Source organism: Nicotiana tomentosiformis, chromosome 5 (assembly GCF_000390325.3).
Source record: "Nicotiana tomentosiformis chromosome 5, ASM39032v3, whole genome shotgun sequence".
Taxonomy (NCBI): domain Eukaryota; kingdom Viridiplantae; phylum Streptophyta; class Magnoliopsida; order Solanales; family Solanaceae; genus Nicotiana; species Nicotiana tomentosiformis.
The window spans coordinates 23,157,191-23,178,256 of NC_090816.1; the positions used below are offsets into that span (position 1 = coordinate 23,157,191).

The window sequence follows — 21,066 nt, forward strand, 5'->3', positions numbered from 1 at the left end:
CAAAATCGGAGAGACAAAGTGGCACAAGTATAAATGTTATTTAGGATTAAGGAGTGCTAACATACATTGACTTGCAAAGTTAAGGTTTTATCGGAACAATAAGGCAAAAATAATGGAAAGGCCTTATTTCACTTCAGTAACAGTATTACCCTAGACGAACATCTCCACGTCTTAGAAACACATGACGTTTACATAAAAAGTTAAACCTTACCGGGCAAGACTCAATTGAGATTAGGAAAACCCAAAAGCTTTGACACAAGCTTTATATTTGATTTTAAAAATCACATAAATAATATTAGTAATTGTCGTTATAGTCATAGTGCTATTACTAGCACTTAAATTACCAAGACAGGCCAAATAGTTACAAGCCGCCGCTGATAAAAATTTAGGAAAGTTTGTTCCATCCTTCTCTATCCTCATATGAGAAGTAGATCATAATGGTGGAAATAGCATATAAACAAACATGTTGAAATTTGGCTCGGTTCATTCCTTCAAGAGAGTCAGCAACTTCATTTCCTTCCCTGAAAGTACGTCTCTAAGGATTGGATTCGAGGGAATCTGTCTTTAATAACCTGCAATCATGAACAATATTAGAGCACCGAGTAAAAAATGAAGAGATTAGGGAAGTGTTCGTGAGTTGGAAATTAAATACTCCACCCGTTTCAATTTAAATGATATACTTTCCTTATTAATCTGTTCCAAATAGAATAACACATTTATATATTTGGAAACAATTTAACTTTATTTAAACTTTTCATTTTACCCATAATAAGAAGCTTTTATAGTCACACGAATGCATGACCCTACAAAGCTTTTACCCCTTAAACTTTTGGGACCATATAAATCAAGTCTCCTTTTTTTTTCTTAAACTTTGTGTCAAATCAAAGTATATCATCTAAATTGAAACGCATAAAGTATAAACTTAACACCTATTCTAGGGTTTGTTTGAATCACCTGATGTTGTTGGATGGTTGTATTGTGGATGGACAAGCAATACAACGAGTGTTTATTGCTGGGACAATTATAACTCAAATGATCTGACCTTGAATTTCCTTAAATCGACTCAGATATTCTCTTCTCCACATAATTTTTTTTTAATCAACTTTCAACAGGGGCGGATCCAGTTTGCGACTTACGGGTTCACGTGAACACAATAGCTTTTGTCAAAACAGTGTAAATTTATTCCAAAAATTCACTAAATATCTATAAATATTTGAATGTGAACCAAGTTACTATTGAAAATTTACTCGAGGTCGTTACAGAAACTCATACATATTAAACCTTGGATCCACCTCTGACTTTCAAGTGTGATGTATTAGCATTGATAAAAATAGACGATTGATCTATCATTTTCATATGAACTTCAAAAAAGACTACTTTTAAACCCTTATCAGCACTGATAAAAATAAACAATTGATCTATCAATTTCATATGACATTGAAAAAAGAATACTTTTAAACCCTTATCTTTGAACCCCCCACCCCTCCCACATAATTATCAGACATTGGCATGGATTGCTTATACTTCTTGCTGCCTTTACTTTGTGTCAATTCTGCTGTCGTATGCCTAATGCCTTGTGATTAAGATATAGCCATCGTCAAAATCTATTGCAGTACTGCAACAATCTTTCATATTCCAGGGAACTATATCGGAATAATAGCGTGCAACACAATAGCACATACCTGGAGATCGTACACGTACTCCAAAAACAAAGGAACCTCAGGAAAGCGATATTGGTCACTGTCTTGATTTCGAAGGGATTTCTGAAAGCAAATAATATCCCCATCTCCAAGCTGCAAAACATGAGTAGTATTGCACACTATTTTCATTGCAAATAAATCAAGAAACAAAAAGAAAAAACTATTGAAAGAAATTGACCACGCCATCAAATCCCAAGGTGGCAACTGGCTTGATTGCATATACCTGACTATCGCGAAAACTCAGATTACTGTCAATGTGTTCGCACATCACATTGGGTTCAAATTTTATTTCCTGAGATTAAACAAAACCTGAAAAATCACATATCATATGTTAAAGAGTTAAAAAACTGGTAGCGAGATAAAAGAAAACTAACCTCAAAAAGTTCAATTTCTTCATCAGGCGAAAAGCCAGCCAACTCATTTAACTTCGTTAATATCTCCAATGGCGTGCCACTTTCTTTTACAAAAAGCCGTCCAACATACCTGACAACAAAAAGGAAAGGAAAGGGAGAAAGACCAAAAGAGCATCATCTAAAGCATGGCTTTTCACATATGCAGGTCCAAGAAGTTGGACTTTAAAAGCATTTCATGTTTCAAATTAGAGTATTGGAAAGCCACCAAGTAATTGGAATTGGTGTAATTACTATGGTAGTAATTACACAATATTATAATTACGACAACCTGTTTGTTTGTCATAGTGTAATTACAAGTGTAGTGTTTGGTTGCACAAGTGTAATTACGCAGTTAGATTAAATTTTAAATATAAAGTTAATTGTCAAAAATTAAAAGTTAAGATTTAACAAATATATGCTTTTATAAATAATGTTAAATTTGACATTTAAGATAGATATTGTTTCTGGAAAATATATTAATTACTAATCATATATTTGTACTAATATTATATAAATTTAAGTAAATATAATTCAAAAGAAAAGGAAAACATAAGTCTATAACCTCATTCAACAATGAGATTCTACTTTAATGACATCACTCGTTATATGCTAAGTTTATTAATGATGTTATAATTTCTAATATTAAGAGGAGTTTCAAAACTAGAAATATTAAAAAGCAATCTATCATTTTAACATAGTTAAGTTTGCATATAACCCAATCCAATAACAAAGTTCAACATTAATGACATCACTCATTATAATTCAAGTTTGTGGATGACTTATTCTTTCTAAGATTACGAGGTAATTGTTTTTTAGAAAAAATAGAATTATAACATAGTTAAGTATAATAAAAAAATAAAGAAAAATACTTTAAAAAGAATATGAGAAATTATGTAGAAACACATAAAGTAAATGTTGGAAAATGGGAAATAAGAAAATATAAAAAAATAATTTAAAAGATTAAAAAAAATAATAGAAATATAAAGTAAATTAAAAAGAAAAGAAAGAGATTCAAAAAATAATCTGGTAATTACATGGGTAGTTACACCATGTAATTACCAGCAATTCTCAGCTCCCCTCGAGAACTGCAGAGTGTAATAACGCCCCCCTCAATTCAACCAATTACATGCTGACCAAGTAATTAGTTGGTCAGACAAACATGCCAAAACTGTGTAATTACACCCAATTACATCCAAATCCAATTACACGGTGGCTTTCCAAACAAGCCCTAAATTTTGAAATTACCCTACTATTTTGATAGCCTCATCAAGTTCAAAGCTTTGACCTGGTCTTCTTCTTCTTCTTCTTTCTATGTCACATTCAATTCTCTATGATGCTGTTTTAGACCTCTAGATTGAGTAAAAGTACAAAGCACTTTCCCATGCAGTCGTTTTTTCTCAAAATAAATGAGGAGATCCCAAATTCAAACATGAAAATCACTACTTAAATGAAAGAATTCCTACTATCCAGAAGCAAGATACAATACCTTATCTTTTCTTTCAGAGGGTCATAAAGTTTAAAAAATAGAAGGATTTCTTCTTTGGTCGTCCCTGGTGGAGCAAAAGGTCGTAAATCCTGCAAGAATGCACAAAGTAAAATAAACCGCAAACATAAAACATGTAGATAGGCCTCACAGAGAAAACATGCAACATGTGAATCGCCTAAAGAGAAGACAAGTAGGCAAGTGATGCATTACCAGGCATAAATCAACTTCCAGAAACAGTTTTAGCTCAGCACAATCCTGTTTATCTGAAACCTCTCTCAGTTGATCAACCTGAAAACATATCATGTAAGATCATTAACACTGAGTTAATCAAGTGCTACCATCGTTTAAAACATGGTAGAAACCATGCACTACAGAAGAATGGCAGAAAAAATAATCATAATGCCCTACATAATTGTCACGCTTCAAGAAAATCACTCTCAAGGGGGCCGAGGGGTTGCAATACTTAGTCCAATAAAAAAAATGACGGGTGGTGGGGGTGGGGAGGAAGGAGTTAAGGGGATACAAAGAGATAGAGAGGGAGCAATGGACTTGTGGACGAGCAATGAATGAACCAACATGAAATATCGATCCAATTGACTAGCAACAGAAGATATCTATTTTGCTAAGTAAAGCGATATTGGCGGATGTGAAGTTCATAATAAAAAAATTCAGGAAACAGAGTAAAGATTGCAATAAGTATTACATTCTTTAGTGGATTGAAGTCCACATAACTTTTTTTGTGACAATGGTATCCTGGCCAGCTAGCGGAAACCTCAACTATTCTCCGGCACAAGTATCGGGTTGAGTCCACTTAACTATATTACTTTCTTTATTCTTGCAAACATACAAATTGATTATCCTTACGTATAGCCTCTTTTTTCGGTGGAAGACAGATCAAGCACAAGAAATTAATGAATCAAACTGTCCCATCTAGCTGCAGAAAATATAAGAAATTGTCTGGTAATGACCTATAGCTTCACACGACTGACAAGAATATTATGCTAAGATCATTCCTTTTTCTCATGTGATGGGATAATCCAAGGAGAAATTGTTTTATGTGGAAAACCAAATATGAAATATAAAAAGAACATCACCAGTAAAACTGCAGTGATAATTCAGACCACAAGAATACTACAGAAAAATAGGATTGTCAGACAGAACTTACGGATTGAATTTCTTCTTGAGCTGTCAATGGACGATTAGGACGATATGAATGGTTTTGGCGTTTTGTCCATAGCCAGTAACGTTGAAATTGCACCGGTATACCAAATTCCTTAGCAACTTCCTCCTGGAAACAGATGTATCATCAGACACATGCCATAGTTAAGACTTATGGTGATTGACCAATGACAATCACAGGAAGTATGTTTATCTTGTGCCTGAGAGAGCATAAATAATTTTGTGAACCCTCATACCCTAACCATGAGAACTACTCATTCTCAATTTTAATGATTGTTTGTATTTTCTTTAATTGTTACTTACAATAACACTCATAGTTTGATGTTTTATCTTTTATGTCAATATAAACACAAGTACAGTTGTTTACATTCCATATTTCGAGTTGTATAACCAGCAAATTTCACATGACGCCTCTTTATTAAACAAGGGCAAACTGAATTGATTCTCAGGCAGTATATACAATTGCTCAGCATGTTTGAAAAGAGCAGTATGGATATGGCTTTTCAAATCTATAAGAAAAAGAAATGCAATGGAATGATAAACGTACCTTGAATAGAGTAAAAGGCATTTGTTTCCGAATACGAAAACTGTGCACTTTATCATGATCCACAAGATCAAAATAAATCTCCTTTCCGATCTGTTCACCGAGGTCTTCATCACGAGCTACCTGAAAATGAAATGACTAATTTCAGCTAAACATTTCCGAAGTATAAAGACGCAAGAACTAAAGGATAGAGACAAAAGGATGAAAGAAACCTTGATGATTTTGTAGAGATGAGCTTTTTCCTTTTTCTTCTGTTCCGGTTCTTCTTGCTCTTTATTTAGTTTTATCTGAAATTTGAGGTTGATAAAAGATTACTTTGACTGAACAAATAGAAAGAAACAAACAACAACATAACCCGTGTAATCCCACAAGTGGAGTCTAGGGAGGGTAGAGTGTACGCACACCTTACCCCTGTCTTCTAACCCCTGTCTTCTTATAGGTTGTTTCCGATAGACCATCAGCTCAGGAAGGGAAAAGGAGAGGGGCAATAACAAGCAAACTGATGTGACAACCGAAGCGAAAATACAAAACTAGCAATAGGTAATGCAATCAGAAACTGAAACAAAAGACAACAAGTAGTAACAAAAGTCTAGGGATACGAAAAAAAAACACGAAAGACACCAAGTGGTCTATCAAAGCTACTGTTACAAACAAGGACAACACTTGGTTAGCTAGCCCTTTACCTTTATTCATAACCTCCAAACTTTCATATCTATGGTCATGTCCTCAGTAAGCTGGAGCAACGCCATATCTTGCCTAATCACCTCTTCCAAATACTTCTTCGGTCTGCCTCTACCTATCCGTTGGCCCTCAAATGCTAGCCTCTCACACCTCCTCACCGGAGCATCAATGCCTCTCCTCTTCTCATGCCCGAACCATCTAAAGTCTCGCCTCTCGCATCTTGTCCTCCACAGGGGCCACACCCACCTTGTCTCTAATAACTTTATTTTTACTTTTATCTAACCTGGTATGCCCGCACATCAACATCCTCATCTCACCCACCTTCATCTTTTGGACATGGGAGTTCTTGACTGGCCAACATTCCACCCCATACAGCATAGTCGGTCTGACCACCGCTTTATAGAACTTACCTTTAAGTTTTTGGTGGCACATTCTTATCACACAGAACACCGGAAACGATCCTCCATTTCATACATCCCTCCCCAATACGATGTGTGACATCCTCGTCGATCTCCTCATTCCCTTGTATAGCATACCCAAGGTACTTGAAACTCTCTCCTAGGATGACTTATGAATCAAGTCTCACGTTTCCGTCCACTTCCTGAGTCGCGCCACTGAACTTATACTCCAAGTATTTTATTTTGGTCCTGTTCAACTTGAAACCTTTAGACTCTAGGGTCTGTCTCAATACCTCTAACCTCTCGTTAACACCACAATGTCTCGTCAATCAGTACAATGTCATCTGCAAATAACATGCACCACGACACCTTCCCTTGAATGTGACGCGTCAGTGCGTCGATCACCAGGGCAAACAAAAATGGGCTGAGGACTGAACCCTAATGCATCCCCATCACAACCGGGAAGTGTTCTGAGTCCCCTCCCACAGTCCTCACTCGAGTCTTAGTACCATCGTACATGTCCTTAATAGCCCAAATGTATGCAACAAGAACGCCTCTAGCCTCCAAACATCTCCACGACACTTTATCGTAAGCCTTCTCTAAGTCGATGGACACCATATGTAAATCCCTCTTCCTCTCTTTATACTTTTCCATCAACCCCCTAAACAAGGTGAATAGCTTCTGTAGTCGAACGCCCTGGCATAAATCCGAATTAGTTCTCTGAAATAAACACAATCCTCCTCACCCTCAGCTCCACCACCCTCTCCCATACTTTCACAATATGGCTCAGTAGCTTGATACCCCGATAATTGTTGCAATTTTGGATATCATCCTTGTTCTTATACAACGGGATCATCAGACTCCATCTCCATTCTTCGGGTATCTTCTTCGTCCTAAAAATAACATTGAATATCCCAGTTAGCCATTCCAAGCCCGCATATCCACGTTCTTCCAAAATTCCACCAGGATTTTGTCTGGCCCGGTCATCTTACGCATAACCTCCTCTACCTTCTCAATTTTTATACGCCAGCAATACCCAAAGTCCCGACGACTCTCGGAGTTTTCTAAGTCACCCAGTACAATATTCCTATCCCCCTTTTTGTTCAGGAGTTTATGGAAGTGCGTCTATCATCTCTGTCAAATCAGAGCCTCGTCCAACAACACTCTACCTTCCTCATCCTTGACGCACTTCACTTGGTCTAGGTCACAGCCTTCTTTTCTCGCACCTTGGCTAAACTGTACAGCTTCTTGTCCCCTCCCTTGCCTCCAAGTTCTTCATACAAGCGCTCAAACGTTGCAGTCTTAGTCGCAGTAACTACTAACTTCGCTTCCTTCGTAGCCACCTTATACCGCTCCTTGTTCATCCTCTTTTCCTCCTTGTCCATGCTCTCCAAATGTATCAAATAAGCCACTTTCTTGGCTTGTACTTTACCTTGGACCTCATTGCTCCAGCACCAGTCCTCTAATCCTCTTTGCGGCCACCAGATGGGCCCTTCGAGACCCCCAATACCTCCCTAATGCAATTCGCAGTTGCGGTACACATATCACTCGCGTCCCCGCTTCTCCTCCATGCTCCCATAGCCAACAACTTATCCCCCAACTCCTGGGCTCTGACCTTAATAAAAGCTCCCCACTTGATCATAGGAAGACCGTACGCAACCCACGTTCTTCGCTTCCTCGTAATCTCCAAATCCATGACCCTATATTGGGTCGTGAAGTTCTCACTCGGGGTGACCTTGTTGTCCGCGCACAGACATCTATCAGACTTTTTGAGAAGTAGATAGTCAATCTAAGTCCTGGTAGTAGAAACCCACCCTGAGATGCTCGGCTATGTCCTTTTCATCCAAATTGTGTATAACAATTTCCTTGTCACTTTCACGTATATAAACAAGCATATGCACATTTGAATATTTTACAAGATCGAACGGTGAATTGTTGCCAAATTGTAGACTACTAAAAGTTATCGAATTTCCGACGGCCTAAGATCTGATATAATTCATACGGCTGGAAATACTATGTTGCCAATGAATAGCCATCGGATCAATCTGAAGACATGTTGTGCCAGTTCGCAAGAGAATTTTAGCGCTACTTTTCCAGGCGGCTAGCCATATGAAATTTACTAAATAAATGAATTATTTATTAAATTTCACTGTCCCGAAATGTATAGATAATAAACAATTTAATTATTTAGCATTTTCCTACGTCCAGTCATGGTGTCTTACCGACATAAGTGATTTCCGAAGGGAAGTTTTTAAATTGCAATGACTAGCTTCCAGGTATGTCTTATTAACTCCCCGACCAGTACCTTTTCTTCCTCCTTTTTTCCTCTCTAACCCTTATCCCCCTTCCGTTACTCTCCTCCAATAGGAGAGTGCAGCACATACCTGGAAATTGTGCATGTACTCAAAAAATGAAGGAACCTCAGGAAAGCGGTATTGTTCACTGCATTGATTTTGAAGGGATTTCTGAAAGCAAATTATATCCCCATCTCCTATCTGCAAAGCCAGACCAGTATTGCATAATAAATTTCTTTGCTAATACATCCAGCCGAAGAAACAAAAAGAAAAAAACTATTGAAATAAATTGACTACACCAGCAAGTGCATATAAACCCCAAACAACTGGAAATTGATTGTGCATACCTCACAGTCACGAAAACTCCGCTTACTATCAATGTGTTCACAGATAACGTTGGGTTCAAATTTTATTTCCTGAGAATAACAAAATCTGAAAAATCACATATCATATGCTAAGAGTTGAAACAAAATGGTAGGAAGAGAAGAAGAAAACTAACCTCAAAAAGTTCAATTTTTTCATCAGGCGAAAAGCCTACCAATTCATTAATCTTTGTTAATATTTCCAGCGGCTTGCCACTTTCTTTTACAAGAAGCCGTCCGACATACCTGACAACAAAAGGAAATGAAATGGAGAAATACGAGAAACCATATCCATATCATGGCATCTCATATTTGCAGCGCCAAACAGTTGGACTTTAACAGCACTTCAAGTTTCAAATTCATTACTCCCTCCGATCCATATTAGTTGTCCTCCTTACTAAATATATCTGGTCCAAAATTATCAATTTAGAAAATCCAAGTAGTATAATTTATCATCCCCCCCTCCCCTTCCCCCCAATTTTGCCCTTAGTATTGAATGTCCTTGAAAGTAAAAAACTAGCATAGAAATTTAAATGGAAGAGTAGAAGTTAGTAATGTTATGATTGTTAAGATTGTAAAAACCTTGGTTTTCCAAAACATTTAGTCAAGTCCATTACTACTCCTGTGAATGCATTTAATTCAAGTTGAAATTTTTTCCAATATGTCATTTTGAATTTTCTTTTGGAGGAAACGATTATGAGTGCAATAGAAATTCAATTTAGAAAAGGTCAATTTACATGCTTAGTTTTCAACATTTGGGTGCAATGTTGAAGCCAGATTAGTGTTTTTTATATTTATTCTTCCAATGTGTTCTCATTTTGCTCTAGTGGTAAGCACACTCCACTTCCAACCAAGATGTTTTGAGTTCGAGTCATCCCAAGAGCAAGGTGGGGAGTTCTTGGAGGCAGGGAGCCGAGGGTCTCTTGGAAACAATAGAGGTAAGGTCTGCGTACACACTACCCTCTCCAGACCCCACTAGTGAGATTATACTGGGTTATTGTTGTTGTTGTGTTCTCATTTAGTTTATTCCTAAATGTCTGTTTATCTACTCTATGCCAGTGAAGTCTTCGTATGCATCATCTGACTTGTACATGTCGAAGTGAGTTTATTTTAGATTTGTTATTGGTGGATAAGGCACATAAATAAAGAGAATGTTTATTGAAAAGAGATTAATATGTTGAATGACTAAAGATATAAGTAAGGGTATTGTAGTAAAAAACCTCTTCTATTAATAGTTTCTTAAAGAACGTGTAAAATAGAAACATGACAACTAATATGGACCAGAGGGAATTAATTTTGAATTAAAAATATTAATATGATGGTGTCATCAAGTCCAAAGCTTTGACTTAGCTTCTTTTTACCCCTTTTTATTGTACATTCGTGCTAACTACAGTGTCGGAGTCAATTCTCTACGACGACCTACAGAAGTAAAACAACAAAGCACATTGCTTGTAGTCGTGCTTTGTCAAAATAAATGAGTAGATCCCAAGTTCAAACATGACAATTATTACTTTAATGAAAGTATTCCATCAATAGAGAATCAAGATGTAATACCTTATCTTCTCTTTGAGAGGGTCATAAAATTTGAAAAATAGAAGGATATCTTCCTTGGTCTTCTCAGGTGGAGGAAAAGGTCGCAAATCCTGCAAGAATGCACAAAATAAACAAAAATGCAAAAGTAAAACATGTAGAATAGGGCATCACAAAGAAAACATGCAACATGTGAATCACCAAAAAGGGAAGACAAGTAGGAAAATGATGCATTACCAGGCATAATTCTACTTCCAGAAACAGTTTTAGCTCAGCAGTATTTCCTTCTCTCAGTTGACCAACCTGAGAACACATCATGTAAGACCATTAACACCGAGTTGATCAAGTGGTCCCGTTGTTTAACAAGCTGCAGAAAACACAGGCTACTTTTTTTTAAGAAACCATGGACTACAGAAGAAATATTTCCATAATTGTCACTCTTCAAGAAAATCACTCTCAAGGGGGCCTGAGGTGTTCCGACGCTGAGTCCTATCAAAAAACATGTTTGGAAGGTGTGGTGGAGGGAGTTAGCGGCAGAAACAGAGAGATAGAGAGGGAGCAATGGACTTGTGGACCAGTAACCAGTGAAACATCATCAGAAAAAATTGATCATATTCACTAGCAACTGAAGACATCTATTTTCTAAGCAAGTCGAAATTGGGGGATGCCAAGTTCATAATAAAAAATTTCAAGAAACTGAGTTAAGATTGCAATTTCCGTAATGGATTGGAATCCACGTAGCTTTTTTTATTTTATATAATGGCGGTCCCCTTTCTAGATTGCACAAACCTCGACTATTCCACCGGGTACGTGCTATCTTTCATCAGAAGTACCGAGTTGAGTCCACTTAACTATATTACTTTCTTTATTCTTGCAAACATACAAATTTGATTAACCGTACCTATTGCCTTTTTTTCAGTAGAAGACATATCAAGAACGAGAAACTAATGAATCAAACTATCCCATATAGCTTGCAGATCACACATGGAATTGTCTGGTAATGGCCGATAGCTTCACACCACCGACAAGAATATCATACTAAGATCATTCCTCTTTACTTTCATGTGATGGGATAAGCCAAGGAGAACAAATTTTATGTGGGAGACTAAATATGAATCATGAAATGTACAAAGAACATCACCAGTAAGACTGCAGTCATAAATCAGACGACGAGCAACAACAACAACAAACCCAGTATAATCCCACAAGTGGGGTCTGGATAAATCAAACGAAGAGAACACTGCAGAAATATAAGATTTTCAGATAGAACTTACGGATTGAACTTCCTCTTGAACTGTCAATGCACGATCAGGCCGATAAGTATGGTTCTGACGTTTCGCCCATAGCCAGTAACGTTGAAATTGTACCGGGATACGAAATACCTTAGCTACTACATCCTGGAAGCAGATGTACCATGAGACAAATGCCATACTTAAGACTTACGGTGAATCAGTGATTGACCAATGACATTCATAAGAAATAATTTTGTGAACCCTCACATCCTAACCAGTAGAATTCTCAATTTTTAAGATTATTCTATTCTCTGCGATTTTACCTACATTAGAACTCTGAATTTGAAGTTTTATCTTTTAACTCAATATAAAACAGAAGTACACAAATTTACGTTCCATATTTCAAGTTGTAGAAGATGCAGATTTCACATGACTCTCTTTATTAAACAAGGTCAAACTGAATTCATTCTCATGCAGTACATACAATTGTTCATCATGTTTGGTAAGAACAGTATGGCTATAACTTTTCAAATCTATGAGAAAAATGCAACAGAGTGATAATTGTACCTTGAATTGAGTAAATGGCATCTGTTTCTGAATATGAAAAGCATGCACTTTATCATGATCCACAAGATCAAAATACATCTCCTTTCCAATTTGTTCGGCGAGGTCTTCATCACGAGCTACCTGAACATGAAAAGAAATTTTCAGTTAAAACGTTTCCTAAATATAAAGATACAAGAAGTAACGCATAGAGACTAAAAGTTGAAAGAAACCTTGATGATTGTGTAGAGACGATCTTCTACTTTCTCCTTTCTCTTTTGTTCCTTTTCTTCTTGCTCTTTCTTCAGTGTCATCTGAAAGTTGAGGTTGATAAAAGATAGAATGAAAAGCTAAATCAACAGTATTGAGTAGAAACCCACCTTGAGATGCTCGGCTAAGTCCTCATCCGCATTGCATAAAATATTTTCCTTGTAACTTTCACGTATATAAATAAGCATATACTCATTTGAATATTTTATAAGTTCAAATGGTGAATTGCTGCCAAAATATAGACTACTCAAATTTTTTGAATTTCCGACGGCCTAAGTTGTGACATAATTCATGCGGCTGGAAATACTACGTTGCCGATGGACAGCAGTCAGAATCCATCAGAAGACATGTAATGCCAATTCCCAGAAAAAATTTAGCCCTACATTTTTTAAGGCGGAAACTTACTAGAATTCGATCTAACAAAGCTTGAAAATTTTGATAATCTTTCCCATTAAAAAAGAGAAATTTACTGTCAACTTTACACCTTGATGAACTTCTGTAGACATAACGTAGTCAAGTAGAAGAACATCTTCTGCTGCCAGCGCTTGAAATCAATCCCGGAAAATTTTCCGGGTTTTTCTGCCGGTGCCAACGCCGGTGTTCGGCTTGTCGTTGCGTTGGCAGTTGCCATCGGAACAGCTTGGTTCTCGTTTTCAGTCATCATCTTTTCTGTAAAAGAATGACACAAACAAACGTTTAATACACGTTTTCAAACTGGAGTAAAAATCACGTAGATTTTAATATCCAACAAAACGCCACGAAGGCTTAACTCTCCAAAACGGGAGTACACAAACCACAAAGGTTTTAGTTTGCAGAATAATTAGAATACTACAAATACAGAAATAAATATTAAATTCCTTAAGATTGTTGTTTCCCGTCAATATAGCTGTATTTGTAAATAATAATTCTAATTCTGCAAAATATAAATTTACGTAATAAAACAGTAAATAATTCGAGCCCACTGAATTCACAGTGTTTCCTTAAGGAATTTAATCCCCTCCTAGTACCCAAGGTAATGGATTATTTCCTCCCAGGATAGAACGAATAACACACTGGTGTAGCGGTACTTCAAACCCCAGTGTTTCAGCGAACACAAAGTTCGGTAGCAAATCACACTTACAGTTGCTTTGTTTGAAGTTAAAAACAATGCAGAACGAAGGAGTATAAACTCAGAAAATCGTATGGAAATGCTGAGAGGAAGGAGTGCAATGTATAACCAATTTGTTGAGCGAATTGTGTATTGTGTGTTGAGTGTCTTTCTTCAACATCTGCTGCACATATATATAGCAGCAAAATGTTGAAGAAGACCAAACGTCCACCCTCCATGGTGGAGCAAGCATTACATGTTTGTGGAGCAAGCACATTCATGTTTGTGGAGCAAGCACATTCATGGTGGGAAGAGCATTAGGCGGCTGCCAAATGGTCAATACACGGATTGGAAAATATCCGTTACAAATGCGGATAATCTTACGTTAATATTTACTATTAACAAATAAATTTGGTCCAAAAAAATTAATCAATCAATCGATCATTTGACCAAATCCAAATCCAAATCCAAATCCAAAGCCGAAGCCGAAGCCGAAGCCGAAGCCGAAGCCGTAGCCGTAGCCGTAGCCGAAGCCGAGCCGAGCGACGACGACGACGGCGCAAGGCTTGCTTTTTTCTTAACTCTTTAAGAGCTACAAGAAGAGCAATTATATATATACCCATCAAAAATGTCTTCCTCTTTCAATATGGGACAATGTCTCATTGTTAAGAGGGGGAAACTTAAAATTTTACTCAAAATTTCATTTTCCCTCCATTTCCCATTCACCCTCATTTTAAGAATATTACATCTTAAAAATAAAACCTCAACAATCCCCCACATGAATGGGGAATGGCTATATCACGGAAGTATGCATGAAAAACTGTGTGATTTACAAGCAAGGATTAATTGCATCTGGATAAGTAGGTTTCCCTTTGAACTTTCCGTAGTAAACTTATGTCGGATATACTCGGTCAATCGGTAGATTTGATATCTTTGAACCGTCGATCTTTGGTGTATACCTAGACAACCATAAGTCACACAATCAACCCTTAACCGTCTTTGGTTCTCATTGTTGTGTTCGTTTCAGCCATGAACACCGCCTGGTTTCATAAGTGCGTAGAGAACTGGCCTTACAAAGTTCTCCTTGAAGCGGCTAACACTTCACACTTACATAGGTGATTCCTAAACGTGTCATCCTGTAGATACACTATTTGATATACCCCGTATCAAATTTAGAAATCATTAAAAAGCCTTAATGCTTTATCCTTGGTACTGAACATTGTCTCATCACGAGAATGGACTAAAATTTTATTTGACAATGTTGAACCGTCATTAATGACTTTGTTTGATCTCCTTGAACCTAGATCTTGGGATCTCCAGTCTTCTAGGTAGAGTTACCGCCACAATGACTTGTTCTCGGCCATAGCCCCATTCCCCTTGATGATTTCTCAACTACCTCTCTAGTTAGGCCTTTTGTAAGTGGATCCGACACATTATCACTTGACTTTACATAGTCAATCGTGATAATTCCTCTAGAGAGTAATTGCCTAACGGTTTTATGTCTTCGTCGTATATGACGAGATTTACCGTTATACATAACGCTCCCAGCCCTTCCAATTGCCGCTTGACTATCACAATGTATGCATATTGGTGCCAACGGTTTGGGCCAAAATGGAATGTCTTCTAAGAAATTCCGGAGCCATTCAGCTTCTTCACCGGCTTTATCTAAGGCTATGAATTCAGCCTCCATTGTAGAGCGGGCAATACATGTTTGTTTGGACGACTTTCAAGATACCGCTCCTCCACCAATAGTGAATACATATCCACTCGTGGACTTAGAATCAGTTGAACCGGTGATCCAATTTGCATCACAGTATCCCTCAATCACCGCAGGAAAATTACTGTAGTGCAATTCAAAGTTATGGGTATGTTCTAAATATCCCAAAACTCATTTCATTGCCATCCAATGAGATTGGCCTGGATTGCTCGTATATCGACTCAGTTTACTTATAGCACAAGCTATATCTGGTCGTGTACAATTCATGATATACATTAAGCATCCCAACACACGAGCATAATCCAATTGTGATATGCTTTGGCCTTTGTTCTTTGCTAATGCAAGATTCACGTCAATTGGAGTCTTTGCAACTTTAAAGCCCAAGTGCTTGAATTTTTCAAGTACTGTCTTAATATAATGAGATTGTGACAATGTCAGACCTTGAGGAGTCTTATGGATCTTAATTCCCAGAATTAAATCAGCAACTCCCAAGTCTTTCATATCAAACTTGCTATTGAGCATACGCGTAGTAGCATTTATGTTGGCAATGTCATTACTCATTATCAGCATATCATCCACATATAGGCAAACAATGACTATGTGATTTGAAACATTTTTAATGTACACACATTTATCACATTCATTTATCTTAAAACCATTTGACAACATTGTTTGGTCAAATTTCGCATGCCATTGTTTGGGTGCTTGTTTTAGTCCGTAAAGAGACTTAACAAGTCTACATACTTCTTTTCTTTACCTGGAACCACAAACCCTTTCAGGTTGTTCCATGTAAATTTCTTCCTCCAACTCTCCATTCAAGAAGGCAGTCTTAACATCCATTTGATGAATTTCAAGACCATACACTGCAGCTAATGCTACCAACATTCGTATGGACGTAATTCTTGTAACTGGAGAGTATGTATCAAAGTAGTCTAGACCTTCTCGTTGTCTATATCCTTTGACTACGAGCCTTGCCTTGAATTTATCAATAGTGCCATCATCTTTGATTTTTCTCTTAAAAATCCATTTAGAACCCAAAGGTTTATTTCCAGGAGGAAGATCAACCAATTCCCATGTATGGTTGTTCAATATGGATTCTATTTCACTATTGACTGCCTCTTTCCAAAACAATGATTCCGAAGAAGTCATAGCTTCTTTAAATGTTTGAGGCTCATTCTCCAATAAGAAAGTCACAAAATCTGGTCCAAATGAAGTAGACGTTCTTTGACGTTTACTACGTCTTGGATTCTCCTGATTACATGTACTTTCTTTTGTTTCTTCCCGAGGTCGTTTAGATCCTTCATCAAACGACTCACATTCCTTTTTATACGGATATATATTTTCAAAGAACTCAGCATTATCTGATTCTATAACCGTATTATTATGAATGTCGGGATTTTCTGATTTATGAACCAGAAATCGATATGCTTTACTATTTGTCGCATATCCTATGAAAACACAATCAACGGTTTTCGGTCCTATCTTTACCCTTTTGGGTTTAGGAACTTGCACTTTTGCCAAACACCCCCACACTTTAAAGTAATTCAAGTTGGGCTTCCTTCCTTTCCATTTTTCATATGGAATGGATTGTGTTTTGCTATGGGGCACTCGATTTAATATTCGATTAGCCGTAAGAATGGCTTCCCCCACAAGTTCTGTGGCAAACCAGAACTTATCAACAACGCATTCATCATCTCCTTTAATGTGCGATTCTTTCTTTCCGCAATCCCATTAGATTGGGGCGTGTAAGGGGCTGTTGTTTGATGAATAATTCCATATTCTAAACATATTTCTTCAAAAGAAGATTCATATTCACCACCCCTATCACTTCTTATCATTTTTACTTTCTTGTTAAGTTGCGTTTCAACTTCATTTTTGTATTGCCTGAATGCGTCTATTGCTTCATCTTTACTATTCAGTAAGTAAACATAGCAATATCGAGTACCATCGTCAATAAAAGTTATGAAATACTTCTTTCCACCGCGAGATGGTATTGACTTCATGTCACAAATATCTGTGTGAATTAAGTCTAAAGGATTTGAATTCCTTTCAACTGACTTATAAGGATGTTTAACATACTTAGATTCCACACATGTTTGACATTTTGATTTTTCGCATTCAAACTTGGGCAGTACTTCCAAGTTAATCATTTTCCGTAAGGTTTTATAATTAACATGACCCAAACGTACATGCCATAAATCATTTGACTCAAGTAAGTAAGAAGAAGCTGAAATATTATTATTATTTTTCACAACCATTACATTTAGGTTGAAAAGGCCCTCGGTGAGGTAACCTTTTCCTACAAATATTTCATTCTTACTAATTACAACCTTGTTTGACACAAAAACGCACTTAAAACCGTGCTTAACAAGAAGTCCAGTAGAGACTAAATTCTTTCTCATTTCGGGAACATGAAGGACATTGTTCAAAGTCATGACCTTGCCAGAAGTCATTTTCAGAAATATCTTTCCATATCCTTCAACTTTTGCTGTTGAAGCATTTCCCATATAAACTGTCTCTCCGGGTTCAGCAAGAGCATAAGTAGCAAAAGCTTCTCTAACTGCACAAACATGGCGAGTGGCTCCTGAATCAAACCACCACAGTTTAGGATTTCCCACCAAGTTACATTCAGAAAGCATGGCACACAAGTTATCAACATCATCATGGTTTACTACCATGTTTGCTTGACCCACTTTTCTTGTCTTTCTTCGGAGCACGACACTCCGTAGATTTGTGTCCGGTTTTTTCACAGTTGTAGCAGTTTCCACTGAACCGCTTCTTGGTTGGGTTGTATTTCGGACCAGAAGCCTTCTTCCTCTTTTTGTTAGCTTCAACAATATTTGCTCCCATTATTGTTGAATTTCCACGGCCTCTCCTTTCAGCAGCTTTATTGTCCTCTCCGATTCTCAACCGAACAATGAGATCTTCAAGGGACATTTCCTTTCGTTTGTGTTTCAAATAATTTTTGAAGTCCTTCCACAACGGAGGCAACTACTCAATCATTGCTGCTACTTGGAATGCTTCGTTGATGACAAGACCTTCAGCAAGTAGATCATGAATAATCACTTGCAATTTCTGGACTTGGGTAATAACAGATTTGCTATCTACCATTTTGTAGTCCAAAAATTTTGCGGCAACGAATTTCTTCATCCCGGCATCTTCAGTTTTATATTTCTTTTCAAGCGCATTCCACAATTCTTTTGACGTCTCCACGCTACTGTATACATTATACAGATTATCATCCAGTCCGCTAAGAATATAATTCTTGCAAAAAAATCAGAATGCTTCCACGCTTCAATCACGAGAAAGCGTTCATTATCTGGAGTTTTATCTGGCAGATCAGGAACATCTTCCTTGATGAACTTCTGTAGACATAACGTAGTTAAGTAGAAGAACATCTTCTGCTGCCAGCGCTTGAAATCAATCCCGGAAAATTTTTCGTGTTTTTCTGCCGGTGCCAACGCCGGTGTTCGGCTTGTCGATGCGTTGGCAGTTACCATCGGAACAACTTGGTTTTCGCTTTCAGTCATCATTTTTTCTGTAAAAGAATGACACAAACAAACGTTTAATACACGTTTTCAAACTGGAGTAAAAATCACGTAGATTTTAATATCCAACAAAACGCCACGAAGGTTTAACTCTCCAAAACGGGAGTACACAAACCACAAAGGTTTTAGTTTGCAGAATAATAAGAATAACACAAATACAGAAATTAATATTAAATTCCTTAAGATTGTTATTCCTGTCAATATAGCTGTATTTGTAAATAATAATTCTAATTCTGCAAAATATAAATTTACGTAATAAAACAGTAAATAATTCGAGCCCACTGAATTCACAGTGTTTCCTTAAGGAATTTAATCCCCTCCTAGTACCCAAGGTAATGGATTATTTCCTCCCAGGATAGAACGAATAACACACTGGTGTAGCGGTACTTCAAACCCCAGTGTTTCAGCGAACACAAAGTTCGGTAGCAAATCACACTTACAGTTGCTTTGTTTGAAGTTAAAAACAATGCAGAACGAAGGAGTATAAACTCAGAAAATCGTATGGAAATGCTGAGAGGAAGGAGTGCAATGTATAGCCAATTTGTTGAGCGAATTGTGTGTTGTGTGTTGAGTGTCTTTCTTCAATATCTGCTGCACATATATATAGCAGCAAAATGTTGAAGAAGACCAAACGTCCACCCTCCATGGTGGAGCAAGCATTACATGTTTGTGGAGCAAGCACATTCATGTTTGTGGAGCAAGCACATTCATGGTGGGAAGAGCATTAGGCGGCTGCCAAATGGTCAATACACGGATTGGAAAATATCCGTTACAAATGCGGATAATCTTACGTTAATATTTACTATTAACAAATAAATTTGGTCCAAAAAAAATCAATCAATCAATCGATCATTTGACCAAATCCAAATCCAAATCCAAAGCCGAGCGAGCGACGACGACGACGACGGCGCGAGGCTTGCTTTCTTCTTAACTCTTTAAGAGCTACAAGAAGAGCAATTATATATATATATACCCACCAAAAATGTCTTCCTCTTCCAATATGGGACAATGTCTCATTGTCAAGAGGGGGAAACTTAAAATTTTACTCAAAATTTTATTTTTCCTCCATTTCCCATTCATCCTCATTTTAAGAATATTTCATCTTAAAAACAAAACCTCAACAATTTAAACTAAAAAGGGTGCAAAACAGAGAAAAACTGGAAAAACAAATATTTGAATTCACACAGAAATACGGCTAATAAATTCATTCAGTAATGCATTTTAAAGAAATTTTAGGTCAATTTCACACCACAATCACAGCAGACTATGGGTGTGCTCAGTATGGAGGAAACTAATGTTTTTCAATTTTCTTATATTTGATTGGTCATTATACTTTGGAAAATATTTTCTCCAGGAAAACAAGTTCCTTCTCTGGTAAGTGGTAGGGGTAGAGAAAACAAGTTCTATAAGCGGCATTTCAGTTGCATTGTCTCCTCCGACCCCCAACACCCCACTCCCACCCTTACCCGCTTCCCCACCAGCCACCACCCCACTACCCCACCACTCCCACTCCAAAGTATTCGCCGGAAAATATTTTTTGTGAAAACCAAACACACCCTATATTCAGGGTATATATGTTCAAAACAACACCATGCAAAGCTGCAAAGTAAGAGTAATAGCCTGTTTCGTCAAGCTACTTTTTGGCCAAAAGTATATTTTTCTAAAATTAAGTTATTTAGTGAAGCTTTTAATAGAAAAAAAAAGGTGTTTTTTTGGTAGAAGCGATTGTTTTGAGTAGAAGCCAAAAAAGTATCCTTTCAAAAAACTTCAGAAAAAATATTTTTTAAGAACTTGACCGCAGCACTAATTAGTGTTTTTCAAATTAATTAGTCAAATATCAACTAAAAATCTTGGCCAAACAGGCTATAAAACAGTAAAAGCCAATGAATTCACATAGCAAAATTAACAGAGAAATGAAGAGAAAGATTATTACACCTACCGGATGAGGAGTGAGTAGAGTCATTGCGGAGAACTCTGACCGTACGATCGGCGGCTAAGCGTAGAGTTTTCGGTAATTGAGAATTAAATAAAAGGATTATATATGAGTTGGAGTTACTTGTATAACAAGGAAAAGGAAGGTTTAATCAAGGGGTAGTTCCTTGG

At 37.1% G+C, this 21,066-nt stretch overlaps 1 protein-coding gene across 3 annotated transcripts; it reads right to left on the minus strand.

Moving 5' to 3' along the window:
- Positions 1 to 231: 231 nt before the first annotated feature.
- On the minus strand, positions 232 to 13,095 carry LOC104112363 (ubiquitin C-terminal hydrolase 12-like). 3 transcript variants are annotated; one of them, XR_001972511.3, is made up of 19 exons: positions 12,722 to 13,095; positions 12,575 to 12,655; positions 12,366 to 12,485; positions 11,841 to 11,963; positions 10,804 to 10,869; positions 10,591 to 10,679; positions 9,174 to 9,282; positions 9,022 to 9,090; positions 8,765 to 8,875; positions 5,514 to 5,588; positions 5,305 to 5,424; positions 4,744 to 4,866; positions 3,789 to 3,866; positions 3,579 to 3,667; positions 2,075 to 2,183; positions 1,924 to 1,992; positions 1,683 to 1,793; positions 955 to 1,131; positions 232 to 572 (listed from the first exon to the last, which is right to left on the minus strand). XR_001972511.3 is itself a non-coding variant. In XM_009622253.4 (18 exons), the coding sequence occupies exons 1-18, from the start codon at positions 12,797 to 12,799 to the stop codon at positions 510 to 512; spliced, it is 1,683 nt and encodes a 560-aa protein (XP_009620548.1). In that variant the 5' UTR covers positions 12,800 to 13,095; the 3' UTR covers positions 232 to 509. The 3 variants fall into 3 exon arrangements, 1 of the variants encoding a protein (XP_009620548.1); XM_009622253.4 differs by lacking the exon at positions 955 to 1,131; XR_011415970.1 differs by lacking the exons at positions 232 to 572; positions 955 to 1,131 and having other exon boundaries at positions 1,713 to 1,793; positions 1,924 to 2,009.
- Between the last annotated feature and the right edge of the window lie 7,971 nt (positions 13,096 to 21,066).

Bases quoted from the DNA above. Each gene is read 5' to 3' on its own strand.
- LOC104112363 (XM_009622253.4), bottom strand. From the start codon at position 12,799: ATGCTTATTTATATACGTGAAAGTTACAAGGAAAATATTTTATGCAAT. The intron at 12,486-12,574 runs GTTTCTTTCAAC...TTTCATGTTCAG, and splicing joins GTCTCTACACAATCATCAAG to GTAGCTCGTGATGAAGACCT. The intron at 10,680-10,803 runs GTAATGCATCAT...GCATTCTTGCAG, and splicing joins TGGAAGTAGAATTATGCCTG to GATTTGCGACCTTTTCCTCC.